The sequence below is a fragment of the Cyprinodon variegatus genome, unplaced genomic scaffold (assembly GCF_000732505.1).
Source record: "Cyprinodon variegatus isolate N-32 unplaced genomic scaffold, C_variegatus-1.0 Scaffold446, whole genome shotgun sequence".
NCBI lineage: Eukaryota > Metazoa > Chordata > Actinopteri > Cyprinodontiformes > Cyprinodontidae > Cyprinodon > Cyprinodon variegatus.
The window spans coordinates 285523-304255 of NW_015150899.1; the positions used below are offsets into that span (position 1 = coordinate 285523).

At 40.2% G+C, this 18733-nt stretch overlaps 1 protein-coding gene across 3 annotated transcripts in view; it reads left to right on the forward strand.

Annotated features, from left to right (window-relative positions):
* lhfpl2 (lipoma HMGIC fusion partner-like 2) overlaps nucleotides 1-18733 on the forward strand; it is a 73426-nt gene that overhangs the window by 50886 nt on the left and 3807 nt on the right. For all 3 annotated transcript variants that reach the window (XM_015389054.1, XM_015389050.1, XM_015389051.1), the window contains one exon: nucleotides 8676-9482. In XM_015389054.1, the coding sequence (XP_015244540.1) occupies nucleotides 9062-9482 (421 nt within the window). In that variant the 5' untranslated portion in view covers nucleotides 8676-9061. The remainder of the gene's footprint in view (nucleotides 1-8675; nucleotides 9483-18733) is intronic.

Sequence of the window (18733 nt, forward strand, 5' to 3'; positions counted from 1 at the left end):
TCGGTCGCAATGTGGAAAGAGGCTTCCTGCTGTTCTGCTGCAGTGGGAAGAGTTGATCTGTGTGGAAGCTCTATAAAGGGACGATTTCAGAGTGAAAGAAACCAGAGCTTTAGGGTTTATGGACATCTATACTGTAAGGCTGGGCTTGTTCCATAAACTCAGTATTATGTATAGCTTCCTCTAGCGAACTGCATGCATTTTCACACCAGTACTCTTTATTTGGGCACCTAATTTTGAATCAGTTACCACCTGCATGCTTTAAATTCATATTTGATATTAATCATATTGACTGCTGCTGGACAGCACTTCCTGAAACAGGCTGGTATGATGATCTTTAATCCAATTTTTAATAGTAATGGAACATTTTTTCACACCTAGTGGGAAGTGATTGTCTTTTTAATCAACTAATTCTAAACATTTTGCAAAGATCTGGCTCAGCTGTACCCGCAACAAAGCAAAAATATTAGCAAAGTACTTATTCCCAGCATCTTATGAGATATATTAATACTTATAAAGCATATGCCCTCTGAGTATAACCCCGGATATCTTTGGTGTCAGTGAATTTTCACAAATCCATTTAACAGGACCTTTCCAGTGTCTTTAAAAATGAATGAACCTTTTCTTCTTCTTGGCCATAACAGAAATCTATCATTGTAAAATCTGATGGATGTTTGGTAGTTTTCTACTCTTCTATTGGAGATGAAAGGCCGCTCTCAATACCTGTGATCTGATTATCTGATTAGTTGAATTAGGAACAGTTCAAGTCAGCTGACGTTGGTTTGAAATTAAACTAAAAGTCATGTTACTTTGTTTATATCCAGTTAAAATTACCGTAACACTTTGGTAAAATTACTCTTTTTTTTGTTGTGATTGTGCTGCTCAGTGGGTTGTGGGTAGCACTGCTGCCTAGCAGCAAGAAGATTCTGGGTTTGATTCCCGTCTTTCTGCATGGAGTTGTATGTTCTCCCTAAGCATGCGTGGGTTCTCTCCGGGTACTCCAGCTTCCTCCCACAGTCCAAAAACATGACTGTTAGGTTAATTGGCTTCTCTAAACTGTCCTTAGGTGTCAGTGTGTGTGAATAGTTGTTTGTTCTGTTTGTCTCTGTGTTGCCCTGCAATAGACTAGCGACCTATCCAGGGTGTACCCCACTTTTTGCCAATAGACAGCTGGAGATAGGCAAGGCAAGGCAAATTTATTTGTATAGCACGATTCAGTACAAAGACAATGCAAAGTGCTTTACATGATTAAAATACAGGAAAATAAAACAGAATCAAAGCAAGTAGAAAAAAATAAAAAATAAATAAAACAAAATAAAAAATGCAGAAACAAAAAAGAATATTAAAAACAGTTGGACTAAAGAAAATATGTTTTAGTTGAACTGTTTAACTAGAACAGTCGATAGGCACCAGCAACCCTCGTGACTCTGCATAAGATGAGCATGACGGAAAATGGATGGATAGATGCAGTAATTGTTATTTATGGAATATATCGCTGTATCATCAGCATAATGCTTACCTTTGTACTCTTTAATGTTCTATTTCTGTTCAACACCTTGCTTAATAAATAATAATAGGTCAACAAAAGCAGACTGGAGTTTTGTCCATTTTTGAAACTCCTTATTGCATTCTGTTTCTGCATCCATCTCAGGTTTCCTGCAAGCAGTTGCCTTCCAACTTTGGGGGGGCACATGTGTCAGATGTTGAGAGTGTTTTAAGCACTGGCGGTCATGGGGATTAGAGTTGGAGGTCAGTGGGGTAGTTGCTGCTGTCTGAGGATTTTAAACCCTTCTTTGGATGTAAACTGAACCTCAAATAATCTTCTGTCTCCCCCCTGGTTTCTCAGAGAGTATTAGGGACATCATAAATCCAAACTGAGCGCGACTTAGATGGTCCTCCCTATCTTGGGGAACTAAAGTTCACGGTAACGGCTTAGAGCTGTCTGTCTGGGAACTCCTGGCAGACGTCTGGGCACATGTAGTCACAAATACCAGCCACATGAATGGAACTATACTAGTTTTACGTCTTCTAATCCACTATCGAGACAAACCTGAAAGAAGCTGGGAATCAAAAGCTGGTATTGTGTATCTAGCTGGCACGCGATTCAAACCCAAGGTTAAAGGTTAAGTGTCCAGGTCATGAACGCTCCGTATTCCCCCAGCTGGTTCAGATTTTTCTTTTTTTCTTTTCAGCTTCGGTGTGTTTTTCTGTTCTATTGCTGTCAGTGAGGAATTAGTCTTTGCAACCGGCCAGCAAATGTTTGACCCTGAACCTTTGGTTGGCCCGTTTGTCACATACCCTATCGTCAGCCTTCACTCTTATCAAAACACAACGGAGACATCAGCTTTATGACTGTGGAGTCTGAAAAAGTCCCGCCTTTGTTCGCGGATCTAGTCATGGAACGAGAAAACTTGTGATTCATGAAGTTAACTTTAGTCCAATTCCTCAGTTGGCTGTCTGCGCCTGCTCTTATGAGCTCATCTGTTTTACACAATTTAAACATTCACAGTGGTCGCTTGTGCACAGGCACACTAAGTCATGCACCACCCTTTAAAAAAACCACAGATCTGGGTCACTCTGTCTACTGGAAAAAACAAAACAAAAAAAACGCCGGTGTTGATATCTCCACAGGATGACGTAGATCAGAACGGTTGTATGTGTGTAGTGCCTCTAAACACACATGCACACTTGAGATGTGACCACAAGGGGACCAGCATTCCTCCTATCCCTTGTTGGGAGGGCTCACCAGGGACAGAGGGATGGAAACCTCTCAGTGCGGCCGGCACACGTGTCAACAGCGGTCCCCCGCTCCCTCTGCTGCCCTGCCAAACTCTGGTCGGAGAATGAGTAACAGACTCCCAAGAGGCAGCAGGGAAACCGAGGCAGGAAAAAAAAAAGTCAAAGAGAAGAAACAGATTTGAGATTTGGCCCAGAGCTGTATTTATAACATGAGCACAAAGGCTTGTATAAGCACCTTTTAATCTTCTCTGGCATCCCTGCTGCTCTTTTAATGTGTGCTCAGCTTACATTTGTTAATGCCTCCCATAGATAAAATCTCATACTTTTGTCAACTCACTGAAAGTTTGTTTGTTTTGTCCTCAGAGACCTTTTGGGGATTCTTCATCGGGTTTCAATAGAGACCCCATGAATGACGAGGGTCTTTATTCCCACTCCAATTAACTGGAATCCGTCATCTTAGTCATTTGACTAAAAAGCCATTTTGCAGTCTAATAAATCAAGTTAAACTACTTAATCTATGAGATTTAATACAAATTGTTGATTTAGGGAAAGTAACTCTGGGGAAAGCTTATGTTACAGTTGGAAGAGGATATGAAGCTCAGATCTGGAAAGAAGTCCTACTTTTTATAGCTGAATACGCCGCTGCTTTGTCAAGAATTCCTGTGTTTTACTAAACAGTTGCCAAAGATGATAGATTTGGTTGTAGAATGGGTGAAGCAGCGCTTACCAGAAAATCAAGAGCTTTTCCAAATCCCCAGCCATACTGAGCCATGTGCAAATGGGGGCTAAACGACCCATTTATATAAGAGCATTAGGAGATACTAAGCAGTTCAGTTTCATGGGCTTTAAAGAAAGAATTCAAACTCTTATCTGACTAATTTATCTGCCTTTATGATACAGATTTCCATTCTTGAGCTGTTAGATCAAACATACCTTTCACATGATTTAATCCTTGGTTATCAGGTGTTTACTTTTTTCTGTCTTTTTTACCTCCATAATGCTAGATAGCCTTGTCCTATGCTTGATAGCAATATAAGGCCCCGTCCACACGAAGTCAAAACGAACACGAAACGCTAATATTTTCCAGAACGTTTGTCGTAAAGACGGAGACGTAAAATAAATGTGATCGTCCACACGAATACATGAAAACGCTGCAAAATGTATGCCAGGCCTGTAAGTGGCGCTGTGGTGCCAAAGCAAAAATAGGCGACGAAATGTTGGGCATGCGCACTAATATTTATACATGGTTGCCCTGCGGGTCCATTTTCCTGGTTCAGTCAAATTCAGGTGCTGAACTATGTCGTCGATATTGCTCTGTTCTTCCTGGAGATATTCCAGAAGAAGAAGATTCTGTTGTAAGCCCGACAGCAGGGTGAGTAGCATGAGCAGCAACCATTCAACACAGTACGGCGCCATTGTTGTTGTGATACTGTGTCGCGCATGCGTGTTTAGAGGCGACGCTATGACGCATGCGTGTAAAAAAAAAAAAAAAAATGCGGTTAGAGCTTAAAGATGGAAACGGGAAAATGGCGTTTCAAAATCTTCCCACTCTGAAGGCTTAATAAAAAAAAGATCGTTTACAGACCCCCGAAACGCCGGCTTCGTATGGATGAGAGGCTGGTTTGGTGAAAAATTTGTGCGTTTAGGCCAGGGTTCGGCTTCGTGTGGACGGGGCCTAAGACAATAAGATGTGTCATTAACTATAACATAAACTCATTAGCTATAACATTACTAGTTAAAATCATTTGAAAATGCCAGCCTGACAGACTCATACTATGTATATTCAATAAACAGCTCCTCTGTCATTGCAGAATTACCCATAATGCAACAATGCTTTCTTATAACATAACAATCAAGATGGCTGCCACAACGGAAATATGATTTAATGACGGCCTTCATTATGTCCTGAAAGATATGGATATATCTTTAAAGCCTCAAACTGCCTGCTCTAAGGGGGTTTCTTCGGTACAAAGACATTTTTGCACCACATCTGTAGTTAATTGATTGGTTCTGACCTGTTTCTGCTGACCCTGTTAGTTCTGCTTTTGAAAACTTACCTGCTTTTTTTTTTTTTAGATTGATGCGGCATGTTTGCAGTGTAAGGTAATCTGGGTAGCAGGGCTAATCAGCAATGCTCAGGAACTTGTTCTTTTTTATTGTGGTTCAAGCCTCAGCAAATTTCTCACTGATTGTTTATTATTAATGTTTTTGTGTTTTGGTAGAACTTCACTATTTTATTTTAGAACTCTCAATTGTTAAATTCTAATTAAGTTTCATCGTTTATCCAAAAAACAAAACTTTAACTTGACGGTAATGTAAATGTGGTTTTGAAGTACCTTGAATAAAACTCCTGAGTGCTGGCAGGGTGATACTGATAGAGAGAAATGTTAGTGGATTTAGGCTGCAACAGTGAAAGGGGAAGTTTACAGGACCATATATATTCTACTATAATGTACGGTTTACAGACAGTAACAACAATAAAATACAGTAGGTTTAACTGTAAACGACAAAGCTGAAGACCTAGGCGACCAAAATGGTCAGAATTAGAGGTGAATATAATCAGCAGAGGAGCTGAGGTTGAACAGCCTGTAGTACTAGTGGGAAGCTCTAAAGGAAGCACATGGAAAAAGTTGTAATGCATTTTTGTGCATAGTTGTATTTTGAGTGACAATTACAACAAATAATAAAGTAAGACCTTATGCAGACGATACTCCGTTTTGCTCTATTCAAAGGGTAAATAGCATTGAACTACGTTTTGGCCAAACCAAGCCAAATTTTGTTTTCAATAAAACCTCAAAAAATATTTCAGATATTTGGTGTTTCTAACCTGGTTAAACCTAGCCTGACGTAGTCCGACTCAATTCTAGTCAGAATATGAGTCTGATACTGCTCCATAGAGCTGTGATTATGGGGCGTGTTTCGAATGAACCAGGAAAAAAAATGCCTCTGCACTCAATTGGATAGACCTACAACCAATAAGAGCATCGGAGTGCGTGACGTATGTTAAGCGAGGCATAGTTGTTGTCCACAAAAATCAAAGCGTGCAGTTGCACGCCTATAATAAGAAGATGAGACTTGATCGCGTTTCTCTGTTCCTCTTTTAAAATTAATTTGCTGTCGATATCTTCTAGAACAGACCTAATAGCAGAATCTACTCACCTCAACTCTCCAGCGGCAGCCATTATTGTTGTCACCCAAGCGCGCATTGGTCACGTGGTTGTTTACGTTACTGTTGATCATCTGTCCATCATCGTATAAAGCCCGCCCTGACAATTTGATTGGATCGCCTGACAGTGGGCGATAATACTCGCGCTACTATGGAGCAGAGCCAGACCGAACTTCCCGACCTCAAACTTTGTGGGCGGGACTAAGTTCGGAATGGCACCCAGGCTAGGTAATTAGCGGTGAGGATAGGAAATTTGGCCAAACCAAACCAAATTTTGTTTTCAACAAACCTCAAAAAATATTTCAGATATTTGGTGTTTCTAACCTGGTTAAACCCTTATTAATAGATAATTATTTTTAATCCCATTTGAAACACTTTAGATAATACTCTACTTTTAACTAGCTAACCCAGACCCATGTTAATTCTTCTGTCTGCACAGAAACATGGTGGGACCAAATATTTCAACGTAATTAATGATCTGCAAATTATTTATGTTTGCTGTTTCCTACATAAGAGATTTTTGTATTTTGTTTTCTGTTTTCTTTAATTAGTTTTAAAGAGCACGTCTGTTTGCTTTATTAGTTTCTTTGATTTGGTCACCACAACAAGCACATATTATACAAGGCTATACTGAGTAAACACATGTTTTTCAGTCCAATCTTAAACATCTGCTGTGATTTATGATCATTGACTTTGCATTTCTCTAAGTGCTCAGCTGCATTTGCTTTTTTATACCTTGGTTAGAGGATAATATTTAAAGGACATTAAAATGTGGCGATTTTGGATCTTGTAGCAGCATTATCTTGATTTTTACTATTAAGTATATCTGTTCAATTATTTTCTGCAACTGACTGCTAAGTATGAAATGTAACTACACCAACTCATTGCATTTAGACTTAGACCAGAGAAAACATCCAAAAAGAAATAACATTGTCCAGCCCCCGTCCAGAGGAAGCCTAGTTTGGGTGCATAGGACCAGTTTTTGTGCGGTTAGAGGTCCAATCACAAGGAAGCCAAAACCGACAACATTTCAAACCAGCTCTCATAGTGGAGAGCATTGAAGCCGCCTTGCAGCATTTTCCTCATGCTATATGCGTAACCAGCTACAAGCTAGCATCTCTGCACAAGAAAACCAATACAGCCCTCGCCGCACTCAAACAACATCTGCGAACTTCGATATTGTGGTTCGGTTTTTGAATCGATATACAGGCTATTAAATTTATTGCGAATTTTACACTTACTTCTTGCTGCTTCTAGGTAGCCGGTTCACTAAAACACATTTTTCCTCTCTTCTTCTTAACATCCTACCTTTTCCTTCCTTCTACATTTTTACCTTTATGACAGTGCTAGCACACCACCCACTGGTGGGGCATGGTATTACAATGTCTATTACAGCTTTAAGGGCTTCAGCCATCGTAACACTTAAAAGTTATCTGTGTGGATAGCTTATTTTGTGAGGATGTAGTCAGGACTATTGTCAAAAGTTACTGTAAACGACATTAAAGCACAATATACATTCTGTCAGCTATCAAAAATTTAGGTTGCTGCTGATTGTGTAAAGGTGCATTGACTTGCATAAGGCCTACTACACCAGATAGCCATAATTTAATGCCACAGCCTATCAGAGCATTGCTGCTGACTCTGTCTATCCCTTATTGACCACAGCTTACCCGTCTATTAAAGCCTACCTCTATTATCACAAAGCTTCAGTTGGGTTCACTATTTCCAGTAGATTCAAAGTTACGTGATATCTTTCCAGTCAAGCCATTTTGGGATGTGGTGGAATGAGAGATTAGCATCATGGATGAGCAGCTGATAAATCTTTAACCCCTGGTTGTTGTTATCACAGCAGTTGGGGAGAAAATCTCTTAGGAACATCTCCAGGTGCACGTTGAATCTTAGCCAACAAGAATTATTGTAGTTTTTAGGGATAATTGGGCGTATTCATGTACTTGGAAGTTGTACCTAACAAAGAATTTGATTGTATTGGGATGTTGTTGTTATCTTTAAACCTGTAACGGCAAACATTCATAGGCAGGTCTGCCTTGAAAGAGAGATAATTTCTTTAATCTTAAGCTACTTCCCAGTTAAATGAAGGTTAAGTAAATTCAATAAATATGTCACCTTTAACTCCACTGATTCAGCAGAATTGATGTCCTGAGGTTATCAGCAGTCATGTGACAGCCGGACGGCGGTTATCCTATCATCCACTGACGACCTCAGGTCAGCCGTGTGGGCTGCCAGATGTGAGGCCCCGAGCTTGTTTTTCTCTCAGTCTGCATCCGCTGGTCGTCCAGTTTTTCCACGTCTATTTCAACCTCCCCATCTCCTTCTCCAAAGCACACACAAAAATAAAGGCAGACACACACAGAAACTTTCCTTTTTTTTTCTCTTCAATCTTTACAACTTAAACCACGGGGAGTAGGAAGCAGCCTGAGTGGCCTGATCACAAATCCTTTAACATAAACAAAGTGAAAAGAGAAGAGGCCCTCTTCAAACAAACTCATCTTTCCACAACTCATTAGACCCCCCCACCTTAAGATCTACATAAGCAGCCTCCCTTCCTCCTCTCTCTGCTCGTCCTGCACCCTTTTTCCTCATCCTCCACACTTATTTTCCAATCATGAAAAGCTGGACGCAGAGCTGCACTTCCTCCAAACGTGGCAGAAATCGCCGATCATCTTTGATCTCTTTGTGTGTCTGCAATTAGATTTTATACATGCAATTAAGGCAACTCACCCTGTTCTTGTTTTCTGCTGTTTTTATCTCTTAGGTGTGTCTGAAGTGACGCCAGCAGGCTGGCTCAGGAAAAACGACTTCAATACAATGTAGACACCGAAAAGCCGTCAGCTGAAGAGTCTGAAGACCACGCTGACAGTAGGAGGGCGACCCCAAGGAGGACGACCGACAGCTGTGGACTGAAACAACACCAACAGAAGATAAGAAAAGTGAAATAACGGCAGGGGAGAGGAGGGAAGCAGCGGACTGTGAATCATTGACGTGAACCCTTTTGTCCTTCCCGTGAAGGGTTCAGCTTGTTCCCACGTCTCCTTGTGGAGAAGGATCATTACCTCGGCCGGTGGTATTTCAAAGAAAGGTAGCCCACACGCATTTTTCTCCTCTCAGCAGTGTTGATATCTAAGCAGAGCGGCCGTCAGCATGTGCCATGTCATTGTCACTTGCCGCTCCATGCTGTGGACCCTGCTGAGCATCGTGGCTGCTTTTGGCGAACTCATCGCCTTCATGAGCACTGATTGGCTAGTAGGGTATCCCCGCACACCTGACGCCGTCTTCGGCTCCCATGGGGCTACGGCAGCCGGCGAGGCCTACAGACCAACTCTAGGAATCTATGGCCGCTGCATAAAGCTACCGCAAATGCAGAGGGGGATACTGTGCGGACCGTACGCCTTCCGCTTTGGGGAGATTGCCAGCGGGTTCTGGCAGGCGACCTCCATCTTTCTGGCTGCTGGGATCTTGCTGCTGTGTGCTGTGGCGTTCATCTCCATCTTCACCATGTGCTTCCAAAGCATCATGAAGAAGAGCATCTTTAATGTGTGCGGACTGCTGCAAGGGATCGCAGGTGAGCTGAGCTTTTTACTGCTAAAAAAAAAGGGATCTAATCACTTTTATTTATCTGTTCGCTGCTTTCATATCTGTTCATATTTGCAAAATGTTAAAGTTGGCATATCCAGGGATTGAAAACTGCAGCAAGCATAAAGCAGGTTTCTTTTTATAAAAAAAAAAACCCAGAGAAGGAAATATTCCTGGCTTAAAGTCGTAGGGAAGCGGCTGTTCCAACCGTTGCAGTTATGATTTCTCCAGAGTGGTGCCCGACTTTACATGAGTGAATAAAGAGAATATGATTGGTCGATTATCAATGGGGCGGGATTGTTCTGGCGGAAGGTTCGCAAGTTTGATTGCATACGGTTTCTTCGAAGCATTTTGCTAACCATTTAGCAACTTAGTGCTAGTAGGTTCCCAGTGGGTAATTCCATTGGGACCAAGTAGCACTAAATTGGTGACTTAGAAGCGACACTGTCAAGGAACGCTATGGACAGAGGAAACATGCAAGAGGAGGAGAGTTAAGTATCAGAGGTCTTGGATGAGTCTCCTCCGTCATCCATTTTTTATTTAGAGGAGGAAAGCGAGGACGAAGATGTTGTGGAAGAGGACGCCAGGGCAGCAGAAGCTTGGTTTGTTGTAGAAGGCTTACAGCCGTACATGTTTGAGCCCTTGCCTCGCAACGCTGCCAGTTCTGTTAGCTCTACGCCTGCTGAAGACACAGACGTCCATCCCGTGAACACTGGGACGGAACTCAATGGGAAAGGAAATGATTCTGATTTCTTATTTTAACCGTTGTGTATATTAGCTGCGACATATGAATCAAGGTGCTATGACTGAAAGAATTTGATTGACCGATGACCGTTGATATATGATTGGCTGAATTAAGGTGTACAGGCTGATGTATAACTAACTGGCCTGCATAAAATAACGGAAAAAAAGACAGATTTTAAGACAGATTTTTGAGACATTTTTCAAAATTTTGCGACAATATTGTCTGATAAAGAGTATATTTATATACATGTTTAAGCCAGAATGATTTGACATTTAAATATGAATTCTCTATGACTTTAAACAACATCTCTACGTTTCTATGATGGCTGTTTCTGACATAAATCGAACATAAATCAACAATAATTACATTAAATTCAAATTATTCATCTAGTACCAATTATAAACATTTCACATCTCAAGGCTTTTTTTAAAAAGAGATAATTCAATCAGATCATTCTCATCAGTAAAAAAAAGAAGTTTTATCTAAGGGAAATCAGCTGATTGCATCGAGTCAATAACTATGCAAGATTTGTTTCTCCTGGATGAACATGTGGCGACAGCAGACATTTGCTTACATTATGCAATCCCTCACATCAAGCATGCATACAGCAAGAGTGGAGAGGAAACCTTTAGAAGAGGCAGACTTAGGTTGGTCTGCCTTCTGCTGAGGCGGACTGGGGGTTCAAAGAGGCAGAAGCAGACACACAAAAAGGAACATTGAAGCACTGATTCATAAAAACGTTCTATTTTAAAGAAGGTAGCGGTAAACTAGCTCCTCAGGTGGCTCTGTCTGGGAACCAAACAGTTAATCAGATGAGCTCAGAGTTGGTGTTCATGGCAACAGGATGAAAGAGATAAGACATGGTTTGTCAGAACAAAAGCTAAGCACGTGGCATTGCCTAGGAGAGAGGTGGGACTAAACACTGAAAAACAGGTCTAACTCTGTCATCTATAATTGAAGATGTCAATGGCAGCAGCCCACGATTGTGTCACAGGCTAGATGAAGACCAGCAGAGGGAACATAAAGTTGGAGGACTAACTTTAAATACTCCAGAATTGGAGAATAGAGATAAAATGAAGCAGAATGATGAATAGTCGTCCCTATTTCCAGTATTAAGTTGGTGAATTTTGTGCCACACGCTGTTGTTTCCAACAACCTTTCCCCTGGCCTGGCTATCTGCGGTAGTTCTTGATTTTCATAATAGCATTGTTAACTGATATTCTCTAAACAACCACTAAGTCCTGTTTGCAGAAAAGGGGCTAAATAAAAGAATACGCTGTATTTTGCACATAAGATAATTTATACTTTTTTTTTTAAATAATGCATTCTTCTGTTCCACCCCTACATCAAAGTTTAAGGTTGTAGCGCTGTATGACAAAATGTGAAAAACTTAAATGGTATGAAGACTTCTTCAAAGCAATATGCAGGATCAATGCTTTTTTTTTTGTTTTCTATCTCTGTTTGGTTTGACTTGCACCCCTTTGTGCTCGGATATAAACAGAGTTCCCTCAGTTCATCTGAGCTGTATTGTTTCTGCTCATTCCTGTGGCCTCCAGCGTTCATCAAGGTAAATGAGAAGCTCCGCTCCAAAATAAACGCTTCATTACTGGCACCATGACTCCCACTGCTGGAATTATGTGTTTTATTCCACTGGAGCCTTTTGTCCCCAGCAGAAAGATGAAAGAAGACGAGGCAGCGGCTCTGTCGCCACCTGAAGCAACTGCCGCCCAAATATTTACCCAGTCAGCTGGAGCCCTTCCAGACATACGCATGCGTATCTGCCTTTATGTGTGAGCGGTGTACGTCTTGTGTCTGAGGGCAGATCTTGGGCCGCTTTGACGCAACGGGGTGAATTATGGAGGGGAGGAGGCCTTGAGGTCATGCTTAAGGAGCATTCTCTCTCTTCACAGACTGTCGCTCCCAACCCCCCTGGTGATTATGGCCGTCCTCCCCCGCTGTTGTTTATCTGGTGAAGGGCCAAACAGAAAAGCTGGGCGGGTGATGAAGGACATGCTAAAGTGCTGTAAACCAAACCCTCAGAAGCCACTGAAACCCATTCAAATGGTCCAGGACAAATAGTTGTTTAAAAGTGAGCTTAAAATAGCTTCATGTTGGAGAAGTTTGGACCTAAAGTGTTATTTTAATTTGTGCTCATTAAACTTATTCACAACTTATGTATGTAAAGTGTTGCTTCAAAGTCTTAAGTTAAATTAGGACTGGACTTTGACTAGACCCTACTACCAGATGAGCTTGGAATTAAGCAACTTATACGTACAAGTTAAAAGAAATATATGGAACCTTACCTGAGTATCTTATTGCTAGTATTCTGTTTCTCCACAAGGCATTTTTTGCATGCTATAAATTAGACTTCTTATCTTTGTTTTTTTTTTCCTAAAAATGCCAGACATGTCTTCCAATTGTACCAGAATAAATTGTTAGTCATGCATTTATTTAAAAATGTTTTTCATGTGACAATTCTGCATACCTTTGTGTTGGTCTAGGACATGAAATCCCTGTCAAATACACTGGAGTTTGTGGCGGTAATGTAAAGAAGGCTGGAAAAATTCAAGAGGTGTTCTAATTATTATGTTTTGCAAAAAGTTACACATAAAAAAGTGACATTTAAACCAAACAGTAATCATGCCTTTGGATGTTTCATTTCAGTGCTGAATGCTAACATTTAATAAATGGATAAATGTGGAAGAACAACTGGGTGGAAAGGCAGGAAACTTTTATATCTGTAAACTTTTATACACTGAAATAATTCATCCGTATTTGGCATTTACTTAATGATATTTAGTTACTTTAACACAATTGTTTCATGTTATCAGGCTAGGACATAAAACAATTGTGTTAAAGTAACTAAATATTAAGTAAATGCCAAAAGCGTTTGCATTATTTTTTTCAGTGTAGATTTTCTCTGATCAAACGCAGGCTAAGATACATTCATGAGTCCCAATGAGAATTGCTCTCCAATCACATGCTTTGTGCTGCAACAAAATCATTTTATAATAACCTAGGCTGGATATTTGGCTTTTCTTCTTGATTGAATTGTTAGAGCTCGTTAAATGTGGTTTTTTGGCCCTGACTTTTAAGCATTGCTGACACGTTTGATAGAGTTACAGTAGGTGTTTTTTGGAAAGGCGAGTCAAGGAGCCTGATTTGTATCTCTTTTTTTGTATCTCTGCTTCTGTCTCCTTGAACCCCAGTCGGCCTCAGCAGATGGTTCTGCTGGAGGTTTCTTCCTGGTAAAAGGGAGTTTTTCCTCTCCACTGTCGCTACAAGCATGCTTAGTGTGAGGGATTGTATTCGAGTTAATGAGTCGATGCAATCAACTGGTTTTCCTTAGATAGAAAACTTTGAACCAATCTGACTGGATGATCTGGTGAACTGTAAAGTACCTTGAGATGACATGTTGTGAATTTGCGCTATAGAAATAAACTGAATTGAATTGAATCGATTTGTCAATTTGGTTGTACTTTGGATCTTTGTCCTGTTGAAGAGCCTAATTATTTACTTGTATGACCCAAAGCCTCCCCTTTAGATAAAAGAAAACTATTTAGATTATTGAAGTAATCAACTAATTTAGTAATCGATTAATTGTTAACTGGAGTTTAGAGACTCTAAAACGTGTCTTTAGGTGACAGAGCAACCCATTTAGAGCAGTGATTATACCAAAATTGTAAAAAAAATGTATGAACATTTTACATTTTGCCGGTCAATATACTCTATCCAGAACTCCTCAAGTGGAAAAGTTTATATATATATTTATATATATAAAATTTGGAACAGATAAATCAATGCATAGATTAGGGTTAATGAGTTGCACCAGAACTTATTTTGTGTCCTCCAAATGGTCATTAAATGTTTTAAATTTCTCTGTCCTTGGTGTTAACTTTTAACTTTGTTTACTTTACTGCTTCTCACCAAGTTTTTAATTACAAATTGATTGAAGACTAAAGTGCTCCTCACTGGTTGATCCGGTTTATATCACTGGCCATCGTGACTAGGAATTAAATGAACTAAAGTACCGCTGCTACATTAGATGTTTGCAGGTGATTTTTCAGGTGAAGGACATTTCTGCTGGTGCACAAGTGAAAACAGGTTAGATAACACCAGACCCACAGCTGTTAGAGCGTGTTGCATCACCGAGAAACCCTCTCTCTGCAGATTTGTTAAAAAAAGAGAGATAATTGTTGAGTCCTATTGTTGAGAGGATGAGGATGTGGAAGTGGAAGCGAGCCTGGAGGCGCTTCAAACATCAGAGGAGGCGGCCCAGTTTCCTCTGCATCCCTACAGCTGAACTCTGAACTCATGGAGCCAGCCTGTCGTGTCACTGGGAGATGTTTCTTTTGATTTGTTCTACCTCCATTATCAATTATCAATTAGTGAGTTTAATTGTTTTTAACTTAACTGTCAGGTTCCCAAGATGCTGTTGGGTGATATCACTCCAACTAATATCTGCCAAAGTGACTAACATGCTGATTTATTTTTGGGGTTAATGATTATTTCCAGAAAGTGTACCGTCACCAGGGTAATGAGAAAACTGGAACCAGACGGCAGATGTTTGGGAAAGCGATTGACCTCAGATGAGAAGATTGCGATGCAGCTGCCAGAGATGGTCGCGTCATTGCACTGGAGTGACTCCCAATCCCATTAACCCCATCTCCACATTACCCCCATGTCCCCCAGAACCCTGTGACACGCGTCCCGGTTTCCGCCTCGTTTCGAATCCTGCTAACAGTGATGGTTTAAGCTTGTGTGCTTTTAAGACTTGGGCGTAATTGAATGAGTTGAGCAGACCTCTGCTGAGGGTCAGTCAGCTAAACTTCGCATCCTGTCGGAGCGCTTTTTAAGGCCCCCTGAAGGCTTGTTATAAAGCAGTTAGACTACCTATAAGAGAATTTATTTCAAAGTTTACTGAAACGCCTGCCTTGCAGACTTGAGTCAAGCAGGAAAAGGATTACAGACCTCGACGCCAAACAAACTCAGCTGTAGAACTGTGTCTGATTCCTGTGTGTTTGCTGCCGTGTGCCTTTATTAGCCACCATAAAGTTTCCTCCAGGCTGGAGTCATAGAAACTATTACAGCTTTGGCTACAGACTGAAAGCAAAGGGAATGAAACACCTTCTGACTGGAATTTAAGCTATTTTATTGAATTACTGTCACTGTCAGTGCAAATTCCACCTAACGCAGAAAAAGCAGACACATCATCTCTGACTAGGAAAACGGGAGCTTTGAGACTTTTACAGCCTTCCTGGATATATTTGTTTACACCACAGGTGTGGCTGTTCCACAGTGATGATAAAACTAGGCCCGGCCGGGTTAGATAAGGAAGTTATTATTACATTCATCTTAAGGAAAGCTTGGAGCACCATAATGCTGCATGATTATTGCATGATATTTGCTTTGATTTCCTTAGAGGAAGCTTTATCTAGGTAGTCATTTGAATTCAATGTTTTGATTCCAGTTCCTATTGATTCTGTTTAGCAGAACAATCATAAAAGTTTACATGGTTTAAATTAGCTGGCCTAAAAGAGTTCTCTCTGGATGAAATAGTGTCAGCTTTTCATTGAAAATTAATTCCTTTAACATCTAACTTTGTGTGAACAGTATAGGAAGATCAAACAACCGCTGCAACTAATGATTATTTTGCAAATCGATTAATCTAGATTATTTTTTCGATTAATCTATTGAAAACTGGATAGCCAAGGGTTCTTTGACTCTTGGTATTGTTGCTGCTCTAATTGGGATTTTCTTCCAGCCAAAAACTATGTTTTGAAGTTACTCCAGTAAAGGATTAGTCGATTACTAAATTAGTTGAAGATAATTTTAATAACCAGTTAAACATAATTAATCTGATTGTTTCAGCTCTATATCAAACCTATGAATTCTTATATCCATTAAAAATGTCCCCACTTTCCTTGATGGGCCCTTGGCTGGTCCTCTACAATTCCTTTTTAAACATCAATCTTTGTACTAAAATATTCTTTCTGTCATGATGTCTGGACATTAAGATCTAAAGAGAAGCATCATCTCCTGGTCAGACCCTTTAATTCATGGAAAGGGAGGAATCGGATTAATGAAAATGCACGCCCAGGAGAAGGCCAGTGGCTGGAAGTTGGAGGGGATTTTGCAGGGAGTAGCAGTCATTTTGAATGACTGCTACTGTAAAAGTAATTAATTTTCTTTCCTTAGGGTTACACTTTCACATGTAGCTTTATCGTTTTAAATTTAACATTCAAAAACATTTACATGTATATTGGTTTTAATGCTGCTATAGTGCAGCTTTAGGGTGAGTGTCTGAGCTGGAGGAATAGGCATTGTAGCAAAGGGCATCCTGACAGAATTTAAAAGCTCTGTGTCGTTTCTTGTAAAAATGTGCTGTTTACAGCTGCAGGTCTTGTGTTGTCTTTTCCATTTACAATCCTGTCCTCCTTTTTTTTTATATTTAACAATCACTTGATAAAAGTTAAGCCCTACAAACAGTCAATGAATGCCAGATCAAATCAATCAAATAGGAAAAGGTACCATCTGAACTTTTCAAAAACTAGGCCATGCTGCCTTGGAGTTACTCCAAGCAAGGGTTAGTCTGGTGTCACATTCAATAACATTATTAGTCGGAGAGCACTGTTGTTATTAATACATTTTAAAAGCATTTGCAAAAATTACATAGCTGCCTATTTATTTTAATCAAATAAAGTTTACTGCAGTCAGAGAAACAGGACTACACTGAAAAACAGACCAAGCTCCAACATCTATAAACAAAGGTGTTGATGGCAGAGAAAACATAAAGCTAGAGTTGAACTAACAATTACCATAGATTGAAAGAATAGAGACTGATGCAGAATGATAATAAGGGATCCCTATGTCCTCCAGCAGTGGAAGCCTATAGCAGCACAAATGCAGAAAATAGGTCAGGATGTGTATTTTGAATTAGGTATAAGAAAGGTGGAGCAACAGTGTGGCAAAGGTTAGATCCAAGAAGAAACGTCTATTGTTAATAATAAATAATAAGTAAATAATCCCTTTACTGACTGAATTTATTTTTTAGAAAGCAGATGCAAAGTTTAATTAAAAAAAAGTAAATATTACCTAACAATACATATACTAGTTTATAATATAAACACATTTGCTTTCTGGTTTTCTTCGCTAATTTGAAGTCTAAAAAAATTTAGAAAAACAATAATTTTGCATCTCGTATTAACCAACCGAAATAAAGTAGTCTCATAATATAAAATATCAACCGTGCACGCCAAATCATCTGCACATTGGACTATAACCATAAAGTCATAAGAGCCCTTCATGCTATTTCCAGTATTTCTCTTTTTTTTCCTATGTCCTTCACTTCTTCTTCTCTCACAAAAAAAATAAATAAATAAATACTGCTTCCGATTTGGTCCCTGAACTAAAAGATTAGAGGAGGACAGACATGCTGCTATCAGAGATGGACTGATGGCTGATCATGGGCAGACTGGAAGTAACGCAGACAACCGCCAGAGCAGGAGGGTTTATAAGACTGGACGAGGGTGGAGCTCAGTCTGATATTAGGTTAGAGAGATCAGTTTCAAGGTGGAGGACATGATGGGGGCTGGGAATAACTGCATATGTCTGTGTGTGTGGGGGGGGGGTGTTCGGGGGCGGTGTCGTTGGAGGGGTGGGGATGGGAATTAAAACCATGCCTTCAATCCATCACCAGGCCTGGCCTGGACGCCGGGGCAGTGCAGAAACATGTGGAAAGAATTTATGACCTAGTTTTCATTTCCTTGTTTAATATGATATTTGGTGCTTTAAGAGCAGGGAAAGAAAGGAAGTGAGGATAGAGGATGAGAGATTAGGAGAGAGTGCTTTACCTCCTTGATTTCAAGAAACAAAGTAAGTCTTGGTATGAAAAGAGCGGGTGAAAATATTACAGCTGAAATCCTCATTTCCTGTAAGGCTCTTTTCGTCTCTGTAATAGCATTACTGTTACAGAGTTCTGATTGGTGGCAAGGTCCTTGTCTGGCCAGCTGACCCATCAGGGAAAAGACAGAAACATCCTGACAATAAATCCATACATGCATCTGTAATGTGTCGAGGCGCTAAGACAGAATCTGTTCAAAACAACAACAAAAGTCGGTCACGGTAACACAGGAAGTTACCCCTCTGACACCAGGCGGTAGGGTCCGCTACCTTTTCCTGTTGCTCTCCTCTTTCCTTTGACGGGATTGCGTGTGAAGATTCAAGCGTGGGCCGCTCTTTCCTGTAACACCCAAAAGTTTTGCTTTTATTATGTTCTGTTGCAGTTTTAGTAGGAAATCAGGAAATCATTCTTGCTTGTTGCGGCTTTTTTAGTTATCATGATGGGACTTCTTCAGGAACTGTTGGAGTGGGGGGTGGGGGGGTTGATGTTGGTGTATTTACCCAACATCATCTCCCCCCCCCCATATATATATATATATATATATATATATATATATATATATATATATATATATATATATATATATATATAT